The sequence below is a fragment of the Schistocerca americana genome, chromosome 3 (assembly GCF_021461395.2).
Source record: "Schistocerca americana isolate TAMUIC-IGC-003095 chromosome 3, iqSchAmer2.1, whole genome shotgun sequence".
NCBI classification, from domain to species: Eukaryota; Metazoa; Arthropoda; class Insecta; order Orthoptera; family Acrididae; genus Schistocerca; species Schistocerca americana.
Window position 1 is genome coordinate 111,490,992 of NC_060121.1, and position 13,202 is coordinate 111,504,193.

At 34.5% G+C, this 13,202-nt stretch overlaps 1 protein-coding gene and 1 long non-coding RNA gene across 3 annotated transcripts in view; one reads left to right on the forward strand and one right to left on the reverse strand.

Annotated features, from left to right (window-relative positions):
• LOC124605642 overlaps window positions 1–2,708 on the forward strand; it is a 167,907-nt gene extending 165,199 nt beyond the window's left edge. The window contains exon 4 of the mRNA XM_047137462.1: window positions 304–2,708. Within this exon, the coding sequence (XP_046993418.1) occupies window positions 304–389 (86 nt within the window). The 3' untranslated portion in view covers window positions 390–2,708. The remainder of the gene's footprint in view (window positions 1–303) is intronic.
• A 9,263-nt stretch (window positions 2,709–11,971) lies between these two features.
• Window positions 11,972–12,593, reverse strand: LOC124607406. 2 transcript variants are annotated; one of them, XR_006978826.1, is made up of 2 exons: window positions 12,532–12,593; window positions 11,972–12,125 (listed from the first exon to the last, which is right to left on the reverse strand). It is a non-coding gene; the product is annotated as an uncharacterized LOC124607406 (long non-coding RNA). The 2 variants fall into 2 exon arrangements; XR_006978825.1 differs by having other exon boundaries at window positions 12,392–12,586.
• Window positions 12,594–13,202: the final 609 nt, after the last annotated feature.

Sequence of the window (13,202 nt, forward strand, 5' to 3'; positions counted from 1 at the left end):
GATAGTCGCCAAACAATAACACAGAATAAGCAAATCTTCTCTGAAAGGGCATAACAAATGTGTGGTATGTTCCTTAGTAAGTATGAAATATTGGTGCAACTCTTTTCATACTTCAAAACACTGCGACTGCTATCACTGTTTGATCTTATTCTTCTCACCAGGACAACATTATTGTATAATACATAATTTCGGAAAGTAAATCTCTAAAACTAATGCAACAGAAAATAATAGAAACCTTGTTATTGAAGATATATGGATCTTAAATAGATTATTATTGTTCTAATTTGCTTGATGCATTTTCAGTTCTCCTGGACACACGGCAGTGGTACCACGATACCCACATAGACGATGGAGAAATGAGTCTTACAGTCAGCTCCGAATATGGTTAGATACAGCAGAAGACGTGCAAGAAAATTGTATGACAGTACAAAAGTAGCTTTTAACCTCAGGAATTCACATTGTTATTATGAAATTTCAGCAGTAATTTTAATTAGTTTGATGACAACAGCTATACTAATCACCATTACCCAAAAGCCAAACCAAAGTCCCATCAAATTGCCATCAGCGACACTTAGGCTGTTATGAATATTAGAAAGTGATTATTCTGCTTCTGATTTATACCACAAATTGTTTCTAGTCCTTTTGTACAGCAGGCACAATTATTTCATTTAAATTTACATATATTTGTACATTACTAAGCTAGCACAAAGATATATTTATTACATAAAAGAGAATTATTTTTATATTATAGACTTTACATACTATCCTAGTCATGTGTATAACCATAGTTTTAGCTTCTCCAAAAGAATTCTGAAGTCTTCAACAGTTTGTACAAACCGTTGTCACTTTTGTATCATAAATGGAGAGATTCTGAAAGTGTGGAGTGATGATGTCATTCTTCTTCACATGCTCTTTCATTATTTATTCTTCTCAATATAATGCTGTATAATGGGAAAGTACCAATGGATTATGCACAAGACATGAAAAGTCTGTTTCAGCTTTCTCTATGAAAGTTACATAGCGCAAAAGAGATGCTGTATGAAGTTTTTTGTTTGTTAGTATAACTTATGCAGCAACTGAAAACAGTCTCTGTCTTCCTAGTTAAATACATATAAGAAAAATTCTACAAGCCAAAGATTTCAAGTTTTCTGTCTTCCATATTTCATCATTCTGTCTCTAAATTTCTTGATCTATTTACACCAATGGAGACTAGCCATGTATCCGTTTACAGTTGACATGATTTTGTAAGACTCTGTGACATCTGTGCACAATAGTTGAAAGTATTACCAAATTATCATTAGTATCTATGCCTTTTATGTGAACAACTGTTTCGTTAAATAATTATACATTTACTTAAAACACTTGTAATGAAAATTTCTTTCATAGAAGTTTAATTGTAATATTAGAGGTGCTGCCGTAACTACTATTATATGTGCTTTCTCTGTTATCATTTTAAAGGCATTTATTGTTGTATATTACATATTTTATATACTAAACAATGTGTATGGACTAGTGCCTCTTGATTTAATTCTAATCTCTTTCTATTAAGATATTAAGTATATTTATTCAAAATTGTGCCGCATTTGACAAATTTAAACACTTTTATGGTGGAGTCCATACCACAGTGCATGCATTACTTATAGAAAGTTAAAAACCAGCATCTCTTTTTTCCATCATTTTGCAGTGATCTAGTAAATTATTTCATCCACTCATTTTGTTTTATAATTGGAAATAAGCAATCTGGTCATTATGAGGTTCACATTAGTTAACAAATGAACCAAAAACAATGATGGGTTTCAGTGATGAACAATTATTCAAGAATTACTATACCATAGAAAAACAGCTAATATAAATTGCTTTTGCATGTTACGTTAACAACTAATTAGAATTTCTTACCAATAAAGCTAATTAGTTGTACTCAGTATATTCTTATTGCAATAGTAGGAAAAAGCTATATTGTAATTATGAAAAAACATTTTCCAGTTAATATGAGGGTTAATGCCAACACAACAAGTATAGCAATAAAACACTGGATTGGTTGGTATGCCTAAGATACATGCAGGGGAGCTAATACATGTGCATTCATACAGCTGTGGTAACTATCCCATCTATTGACACATTCCCCTTTGTTCACCTTTAAAGCAGTTATTTAAGAATTGCTGCACTGCTTATTTGTTTTTCATTTAGTTATTTAGCATGTGATGCAGTGTGTGTATTGGCAGCACATGGAATAGAATAAGATCCTGTTTATCAATAGGTAATTAGTACTGATATAATAAACTTAAATTAGTGTTTATGGTACAAAACAGTATATTGCTTCTGAACAATATAGGCTACTGTAATTGGTGATAATGTAACTAAGTATTAGAAACTACTGTAGTCAACTTACAAATTTCTATGGAATGGAAGAACTTAGAAACAAGCGGCAACAAAAATCTTCATTTTCATTATTTTTATTGCAGTTATTCCCTGCCAATAACAAATAGATTATAGTGAATAACAAAAAGCAAAAAATGGATCCACTTCATTTGTATATTTTAGTTTGCTAGTATATTTTTTGAAATTATATGTCCCATTGGTGAGGTTTTAAAGTGGTCGTATAAGCATTTGTTCAGTTCACACATAGATACATGTAGCATCGAACTATGATTATATGACAAACAATAAGAAATAAACAATTATTAATTAATAATTTGAAGTAACTGACGTTCAGAATCCATTTCTTTAATGTAAGTTTCTCTTGTGAAGAAGAGACGTACCATTTATGTTGCATGTAATTGGAATATTTTTTTATCAATTACAAATATATTTGACACAGTGGTCAACAGATTTGTAGATTTCCTTTCATATGACAGCTCAATGACAAGAAAAGTACAATTTACTTATGTGATTTAAATACAACTGTAAATTTTTGTGATTAAAAGCCACATGAAATGATACATTTGTTGAATTTCTTTTAGCAGAGAGAGAGAGAGAGAGAGAGAGAGAGTTGCCTCATTTTAGTTAGTAATTTTTAGTTTCCACAAATGTGCACTAGAATTATATGAGGTAACAATGTGACATTATGTATTTATAGCATTTCATTAAACAATTAAACATAATTCTCTAACCATTTTCACTGTAGGGCAGTGCATTTACATTCCTGCAATGCTAGCATGTTATATTGATAATAGTTATGGTATGTAAATATTGCCTGGGATCAGAGAAGTTCTAAAATGCCTAATTAAACAAAGAACACTTAGTGTACAAAAATATATCAAAATTTTTTGTCAGACTGCACTACTACTTTTTTAAAATACAAGCAGAATGGTAAAGAGCATATTATTATTTAAGGATTGTTACCAGTTTCAGCCAAATTAGATTGTTAGACCTTTTTCATATTTACAATTAAAATACATGAAGGCTGTTGCTACCATTGGCAACAGCCCTTAAACCTGAAGATGTAATAATTTGGCTGATACTAATAATAAAAGTGTGAGATAGGCTGTTTCGCTCATAAAACCATCAAACAAGATCATTTTCATATCATATGACATAATGCCACCTTCCTGTGTAAATGCAAAGTAATAATGTTTCAGGTAACCTGAGTAATGTAGAAACAAATGGTATCTTACACACTTGCAGATTCATAACTACTGAAGAGGATGGTTAGTGTCAGCAAAACTGTTAGTAAAATAAAATAGCTACTAAATTTTTTGCAGAAGTTCAATCAGGGGTTCACTTCTCCAAATTACTAACAGAGAAGCTGTAGTAACAGAAACTCTAGATGAATAAGACGATTAAAAAATCCAAGCTAGAATGTAAATCTGGAAATAAAGGAGACCACTAACCAAACAGCAGAAGCGTTCAGTTGCTGGCAGATGCAAAACAGAATGAAAACTGTGCTAGCTTTTAGAAGAAATCCTTGGCAGGTGCATGGGCTGGAGATGCAACACGTAGGCACTAGAGCCAATGAGGTGCAGTGCACAATGAAGATGACATGCAGGTGTGGACTCAGGAAGTGACAGCCCAGAGGAAGGGAGGAAACTCAGTGAGTGCGAGGACAGTGGGTTAGTGGAGACTGAATCCAGGAGAGTTATGGGTACAAAGGTTGTGTTGTATTTATGTTTGGAAGCTGCTGCTAGAGAGAAGAATCCGGATGGCACAGGTTGTGAAACAGACACTGAACTCGAGCTTATTATGCTCAGCTGCATGTTGTGCCTTGGGTGGTCAACTCTGTTCTTGGCCATTCATGATTGTGGACAGCTGGTTGGTGGCCGTGCCCACATAAAATGCTGTGCAATAGCAGTAGCAGAGCTGGTATATGACATGGCTGCTTTTCCAGATGGGCCTGTCTTTAATGGGATACCATAAGCTTATGACAGGACTAGAATAGGATGTGCTGTGTGGGTGAGTTGGGCAGGTCTTGCTCCTGGGTCTTCCACAGGGTTCTGGGTCCTGTGGCAAGGGGTTGTGAGTGGTTAGGTAATTATGGGGTACTAAGTATGGGGACAACAGAATATTACTTTCAAAGGAGTGGGAAGGACTTGGATAGGATGTTGCTCATTTCTGTGCATGATGATAGACAATCAGAGCTCTGGGAAGGATACAGTCCAGTGGCTCCAGTTCGCGACGATTGGGGGTGAGGGGTGCATTGCTCTTATCCAGCTGGTTTTTGGCTGTGGTGGGAGGATTACGGCTGTGTGAGGGTCCGGCATGCACAATCTGTTTGTGGACTAGGTTTGAGGTGGCGGGGCCATTGCCGGTTTTTGAGTGACTTTGTGAGACCTTCAGCATACTGGGCAAGGGAATTCTCATCTTTGCAGATATAATGTCCACAGGCGGTCAGGCTGTATGGGAACAATTTTTTTAAGGGGGTGACACCTGTCAATCCAGGTGCTTTTGGCAGTTAGTGGATAGAGTGATCCGAGAAATGGAGGCCAGTGTCCAGGAAGGTGGTACTTTGGACTGGGGAGGATCTGGTGAAGCATATCGACCTAGTCTCTGCAGGTGCCACCCTTCCTTCTCCATATTTCTCTCCTGCACTTGTGCTATGCTGCTTCCCTCCGAGACGCAGCTATCCATTTGCAACATCTCCTCCCTACCAATCCACCCATCCCACCAAATGCAACCCCCGCTCCTTTTCTCTTGTCAAACTGCAATCACAGAACTGCGTGTGCAACCATCAAAACATAGAGGTGTACATAGATGCTCATCAAAGGTTTTCTTCCAAAAGCTAGCAAAATTTTCATGCGATGTGCCTGTCAATGTCGATGCTTCTGCTATTTAGTGAGTGGTCTCCTTAACTCCTAAATTATTTATGTTCTGCCAGAAATTTCCTTACTGTATTTACAAGCTAGAATATACATTTATATGAGGATAGCTCCCTGCTCACTGAATAGAGGAGAGGTGGAGAGTACCTATCTACAGCTACACAGAAACAAGAAATCACATTTTACATGAATTAATATTTATTCTTTTTTATTTTTGCTGGGAAAGTTCTATAACGGATCCACAAGGTCTATTCTGCTTCTGAAGTGCAACATAATCTGTAAATTTTAATGAGCCAAATTGTTGATGACTGTGAATAAATGTTGGGAGCATACCGGAGAAATAATTATTTTAGATATTTCATCCATTGCTCAGTTTACAATATTGTACCACTGACAATGTGATGAATAAGAAAACAACCAGTTGCCATTTCGGTTATTAATATTACAAATGATTTCTAAAATAAGATGGCAAGGGACATTTAACACTTGCTTTTTGGACTGGAGGGACTAGACAGTCTTAGGTAGAGGTAGTCTACAGTGAAAACCTGTGTTGCTCTGATATTGCAGAAGCATCTCTTCACACGGTGTACAGCATTATGTATACAGTTCTATTATCTATATAGTTCAATCTGTTTTGCATACTTTAAAATGTGGTGAAAGTAACAGAGGTTTTTGCAGTGTAGTTATTATAACAAAAATAAACTCAAAAAATATTGCTAAGAGACTGCAATGAGAAAGGAAAGATATAACTTACCTTGTTACATCCCAGTACTTTCACCACTACAAGCTAGAGTACTGAATCTATTGACAGTGATTCCAAACAAAATCGGTTTTTACTGAACTATATGTAGCACAGCATTTAGATGCAACATTAACAAAAACTTCGCAACACAAGTCTAGACTAAATATAAATTATGATTTGAAGATCTTTTACGGGGCCACAGGACATAAAAGACTCAAAACTTGTCTATTGAATAATGTAGCACATTGCTGAAAATGCTGGGTTTATTTTTGTGGGATGAGAGTACAGTCAGGGTTAATTTTTAGGTTTCCTGTTTTAGGAAAATCTCTCCATAGGATGTTTCTGTGATCCACACACAAATCTACTAAAGGTGAGTAGTTGCCTGTCCCTTAATTTACATATTGCTCTAACCAGGAACTTACGTTATTGTCATACTTTGCTGATGCTATAAGGTCAGTTGCATATGCTGGGTCAATCCAAATGAAGTGGTCCAATAAAAATGAAGTTGGGTGCTTGATCATTTTTAAATATTTTAATTTTTTATATGTGATTACCCTATAATTGAAGTTCAAAACAGTTTTTAAAAAAAATTTACCTTTCACCTTTACTAAATGGTGGCCATTTTTGTTTGTAAGCGCAGGACGATGTTTCCGTTTAGAGATGTTGGCAAAAATATGAATATCTCTGCACTGGGTTATGTTACTACATTGCAATTGACATGATTGTTTTTTAGAAAATGTCCTCTACAACATTGTCTATTACACAAAACACCCTAAATTCAAAAATAGCTCCAAAGTTTGGTATCAAAATTTTAAAATATCCTTTTTTTTAGGCCCAAAAATTACAAACAAGGAGTGATTTACGAGTGTTTTTTCCTATAGTTAGATATCATAACACTACTAGCCTCATATAGAGCAAGAACACTTATAAATGTTTCCTTAATTTTTTATGAATTCTTGAAATTTGAAAATTTTCCTTTTTGTAAAGTTTGGGGTAAGTTATGTCAGGTGGGATTGAATATAAAAATATGATTATCACACAGTTTGTACACCTATATGATAGCAATGTAATGTAAAAATTTCAACATTGATATCTGACTGTGAACAGAGATATGAATTTTTGAAAATGAGGAGATAATTCACATTACTCTACAACTGGCCTTATGGCTGTTGCCTATTCACTTGTGACATTGGTGGGATATAATCAATTATTATTGAAGTAAGGTACTGAATTATACACAAAAAGTGGAAACATCACTGAAATTAACATTTATATTATTTTGACATACTTAAAATAAATATTTTCAATTAACATCCTTCAAGATGCGACACTTATTTCTTCAGACAGCTTCTGTGATATAGAATAAGACCTCCCAGTTGCTCTGGTAAGTTCAAGCACTGAAAGTTTCCTTAAAACATTTTTCATTGGCAAACTTTGTCACTAGTAGATTTCTTGAATGACGTTCTTGGGCCAGCAGGGTGGTAAAAATGCACAAAAACATCATTGTTTTCCAAACTTATTCTTTCAATCTCAACAGCCACCACTGTCCATCATACACACATGCCACTATGTCATTCAACGTTAAAGACAAATGTAATTTTACTGACACAATGATACTCATAAATTTCGGTTTCTGATGTTACATAACATCAAACTAAGTTTTCTGCAATGCCAAGGAATTAAGCTCAAATATTCAGTGTCAGATGACGCTGGTGGTAGTCCTAAGTTTCCTTCTTCTTTAGAAATAATGTTGGTATCTGTATTATTAAAGCATGATTCCAAGTCTCTTCTAATTTTCTCTGAAATTTGTTGTGTCTTATTTTCAATACCTGCTTTTCTTTTTCTGTTACTTAATTTTATTATTTTCGAAGCAGGAGATACATCTAACCTAGAACAAGCAAAATCCAATATGCTGACAGCTTCCTCATTAGGGATATAAATGTCATTAACAAGGTTACATGATTCCAGTTCTGGATTCAGAACAAATATTTTTGAGTAAAAATTTGGTCACAGGGAATTTCCAGGAATCACATTACGTTTCACTTGGGTAGCTGTTTCACTCTCACATAACAAGAACAAATGTCGAGGTTTTATTGCCCTCAAACCTTTAGCAACAAGCTTTTTATGAACTTCAAGTGGATCACAGCGCTTTCTTCCAAAAATGTTGTTGTACTTCAGAATATATTTCATGATACTCACACACTGATGTTACAGAAGAACTTACTCGAAATTTAAACAAAGTTTGTCTAACTTCATCAAAGTCATTGACAATTTTCAAGTTTTTTGAAACTGAACTGTAAACTGTTTTGTGATACACTTCACTTGCTATCTATCCAACAGAACACTGTTCATCCATGTCATTGCATTCCAGTTAATCTCTCAAAATTAATTACAAATTACACACAGAACAAAGCACGTAACACATTCTACACTCTCGATGAAGTATGTACATCCACTCTAACAGAGGTTTCCGAACAGACTGACTAAAACAATGCCCAACCCAGCAATAATGTACTTCTTTATTTACAATAAACCTAAACGTAAATGGGCATTTTTATTACCATAGAACAAATGCGAAAGCTCCTATTGTTTAATATTGCATTATTAAAAATAAATAAACTAAATGAATATTGAATGATAGTGTTAACTAAATATATGTCACAATTAAATTTTATTACAATGAAACAATAAACCATTTAAATAGGCAACAGCCATAAGATCAGTTGTAGAGTAATGTGAATTATTTCCTCATTTTCAAAAATTCATATCTTTGTTCAGTCAGATATCAATGTTGAAATTTTTACAGTACGTTGCTATCGTATAGGTGTAAAAACTGTGCAAAAATCATATTTTTATATTCAGTCCCACCTGAAATAACTAACCACAAACTTTACAAAAAATGAAAATTTTCAAATTTCAAAAATCCATAAAAAATTGTGGAAACATTTATAAATGTTCTTGCTCTATATGAGGCTAGTGGTGTGTGATATCTAACTATAGGAAAAGAAATAGAATCTCATAAATCACTCTGTTATTTTTGGGCCTAAATAGTGGATTTTTGGAGGTCATTTTGACTGGTTATTTTTGAATGTAGGGTATTTTGTGTAATAGGCAATGTTGTAGAGGGCACTTTTCTAAAAACAATCATGTCAATTGCAATGTTGTAACTTAACCCAGTGCAGAGATATTCAAACTTTTGCTAATGTCTCCAGACTGAAAAATCGTCGCATGCCTACGAATAAAAATGGCTGCCATCCACTAAAGGTGCAAGATAATTTAAAAAAAAAATACTGTTTTGAACTTGTCAAATATAGGGCAATCACATAAAAATATTAAAATTGGTCAAGCAACCATCACTGGACCACTTCATATGGATTGACCCTGCTTCTTTTGAGTGTGTGCTGGGGGAGCCTGTGGATGAATAACTTGTCTGGTCTGTTGTCCAGTTGCTTTTAAGCAATCTCTCTATATCATAAAAATCATGAACTCTAAAAGTAGGGGAGACCTTTTGTGATAAAATGTCTATCATTACAATTCTGAAAATGATACGACACAACACACTAAACAGAGTATTCCACAAGGAAACAGAAAATCAGTTGAGAGAGTACACATCAAAGGTGGAGGAGCTTCTTTCTGTCTAAAAAAAATCTTGAGGATAACTGCTTGATCTACCAAATGAGTACAGAGCTGATCAATTGTGGTACAAGGCAGATAACATACACAGAATTTGTGCATCACCAGGCAATGGATTATCTTTCACACACAACTGAAAACAAACTGGGACAAATGACTACGAGTTTGTCATAGGAGCAAAGAAAAGGAATGATTTATCTCCCAAGCAGCACTTAACAAAGCATTAGCTCTTCACCACAAGCATGTCACCTATATAGCGTGCATAAATGCCAGATTCTCTGCTGTTTCACACTGTATGACTCCACAGATGATGATAAATTTACTTATAGTATTAACATGACTGGCATTATTTTAGATCCCGAAACACATTGCACATCATACTTTTAAAATATTCCAAGTCAGGAAAGAAATACCAACAGGTAATCTCAGTACATTGTTACATATCAACCCCTTCTCATCCTTCCCAAACTGAACAAAGTCTGTGTTTTTGTTTGCCTTATATATCATGCTTTCATGGCTATGCAAATAGTTAGCACACTTCACTCTCCTGTGGCCCAAGTCAGAAGACTTTTCGTCCTTTTCATAAAACCCAACTGTGTCAATTGGAAAATTCCTCACAAAAACACAGAACTCATTGGATGGTCTCACATTTCTTAGAAGCCTCTTCAGTAAACAAATTAGCACTGAACAACTACAATACAGGAACCTACAATGAACAACCACAATAAAGAAACTGACAAGAAATTACAACAAAGTGTAAGAAATATGTACAACAATGAAAGTGATAAGTAATAACTGCAACAAAGACAATAGAAATAAACATTGTAAAAAGAAATTTGTAAGAAACAACTTCAGTGAAGACATACACTACCCTTGAAAGTTAAAAAAAAATGATTTTTTTTTTTTTTTTTAGAAGAAAAAAATACGTGTTTCTTACTTAGGCCTACTCCTGAATTTTTACATATGCTAAATTCAGTAACATCCTAGACTATGAAGGTAATCCCCATGCCTGAAGTGATATGGATTATGCCAGATATACAATGCTGTATCAAATGTAGTCGTACCCTGCCTTCCTGTTGCAGTAAACAATAAGTAGTTCTATAATATATGTGCACAAAATATTCCAAGAACAAGGCTCTTCTCTTTAATAGAGCCAGTCTTCTGGCTTGTGGTTTAATGTTCTCAATGCAATTTATCTTATTACACCAAGGTACTGACTTGCGTCAAACTTCTGTCAAAACAGTTTTTTAACCACTAAATCTGTTTGACATATTTGTGTATGTGAGTTTCATGCCATATATAGACCTGCAGTATTCTAAGATGTATGTTAAAGACATGAATGTGGAGCTTAACAAAACAAACACATTCAGCTAGTGAGATTCATCAAATCCAGTTTCTATTAGAATGCATGCTTCTTGTCCATGTCTCACACCCTTACAGTCAAACAACACCAATACGCTGCAGAAAAGTTTGAAAAATACAAATAGGATTTCTGTAGTGCAAGTTCTCCCTCTTGGAGACCCATTTGGAGACCCATAAAACTGGGAGTAACTGAAGCTTCTGAATGACTTCACCAAGTCTCAGACAAACCTTGACAATGGGTTATGCTATGGATCAGTCTGTCACAACCTACTGTCCCAAAAATTAATATAGATATAAAATACATATTGTGAGTTGTGTTCTATTTCTATTTGTATTCATATGTCTTATAATCACTGTTATAGGACGAAGTCAGCTTGCTGCATTGATCAGTACAATTGGCCCTAAAATCCTGAGACAAAAGTTTTGTTAATGTTGTCACAAACATTAAAATCTGTATCATGCAAAATGAGTTGTTGATTTCAAATGAGGGGGAGGGGACTGTTCTCAAGCTGCCACAATTATAAAACTGTAGCTTTGTGCATTCAGTGTTCACTATTAAGGGAAAAGTACAAGGAGAGAAACCACTTCACACATCCAAGTTAATATTCCTTTAATTACTATGATGACAGCTTCAGTTTACTGCTATTTTACACAAAACACTTATGAAAACTCTATTTTTCTTCCAAACATGATAAGGAAATTATGCTGAGGTTTGGGTCATCTGATACACTTGACTGCGATTAGTTTCCCGAACATAAAAGTTCCGTATCCCTTATTTAATAACATGTCTTACAGATAGTCACAACCTGAGTATGTCTATTGCACTGCTGGCAATTTCTTCATTGACTTCGATGAAACTGATATTTTGAATAGTATGATTTAATGCAACCTATGAAAGTGAAATAAAATTTAATCTTACAGAAATATTATGACTACCCACTCAACTTCGAAAAGACTAAGAATTACAAATAAAACATATGAATACAAGTTTTGTGTTAAATACGCCGTTTCACATTTTATTAGTTGACTGCTACAGACAAATACAGGAACTTTTCAATGCCATCTTTTGTTTGGTATTTTACTTCATTGCGTTTCACTTCCGATCAACAGTCAGAACCGCCTCAAGACATACCGAACTGCAATAAATAAATAAATTACAAGTAGTAGTAGCTACGTCAAGTGACCAATTAAATTTTTGGTGTACCAAGAAAGAAATCGCTGAGTACATGTAGATATAATGTAAGTGGTACAGATCAGTTTGCACTATCCCACAAAATTTTATCAATATATATTTAAAACAAGTACAAGACGCCATCAAGAACTATACACTGTCATAAACACCCTACATGCATTTCGACAAGAAGAACCGATTCCGGGAAAAAAATTAAATTTTATAGCTTACGCCCTCTTATAAAAACAACCCAAATAAAGAAAGCGGCGACGTTTTCTATTACTGCTTCTTTAGCTTTCTTTTTTTCTTCTCGTGACACCTCTCCAGGAACATGAATCATCCGAAACATGATAAAATAGTAATATACGTACACAAAATCAAATTTGCCACGCAAATTTGTATTACCAAAATATATCAAAGTTTAACCTTCGACCATAGAATACTGTTAGTTTATCGCCAAAGATAAAAACCTCAAACTAATCGAGAAAGATGTAAAATTGAAATGATTAGATACAAATTTACAAAATGCAACGAACAGTTTACTATAGTCAGCTGGTTTCTGAAAGGGGATTATTTTTATCACGCCAAACATATATGGGACACACCTCCAAGAAAAGAATTTCTTCTGAGTGCTGAATTTTGTTGCAGTTATTTGAGGTGTTCGGGTAACAATGAGAATTTACACAACACGGAAAAAAGGTTTTATCAAATAATCGCGACTTATATCTCCGTCGACCTCGTTTCACATCGGAAGCGCCAAGTTTTCGAATTTTTTATGAGATAATCTATTTCTTGGCATGACTGAGGCGGCCTAATGGTTACGATCTGAACGACCCGACAGCACATTTTATTTAAAACAATGGGAAAGGTGTGGGATAGTAATAGATCATGTTCAGAGTAGAACTAACGATGAAATAACATCCAACTGCTAGTGTTTAGCAAATGTACTGAAAACTAAATTATGCCTGCATATAGTGGATAAACACTTATTTGAGTTAAGGCCAACTCACACAAGACGTTAACGAACCGTCATGTCACGTAA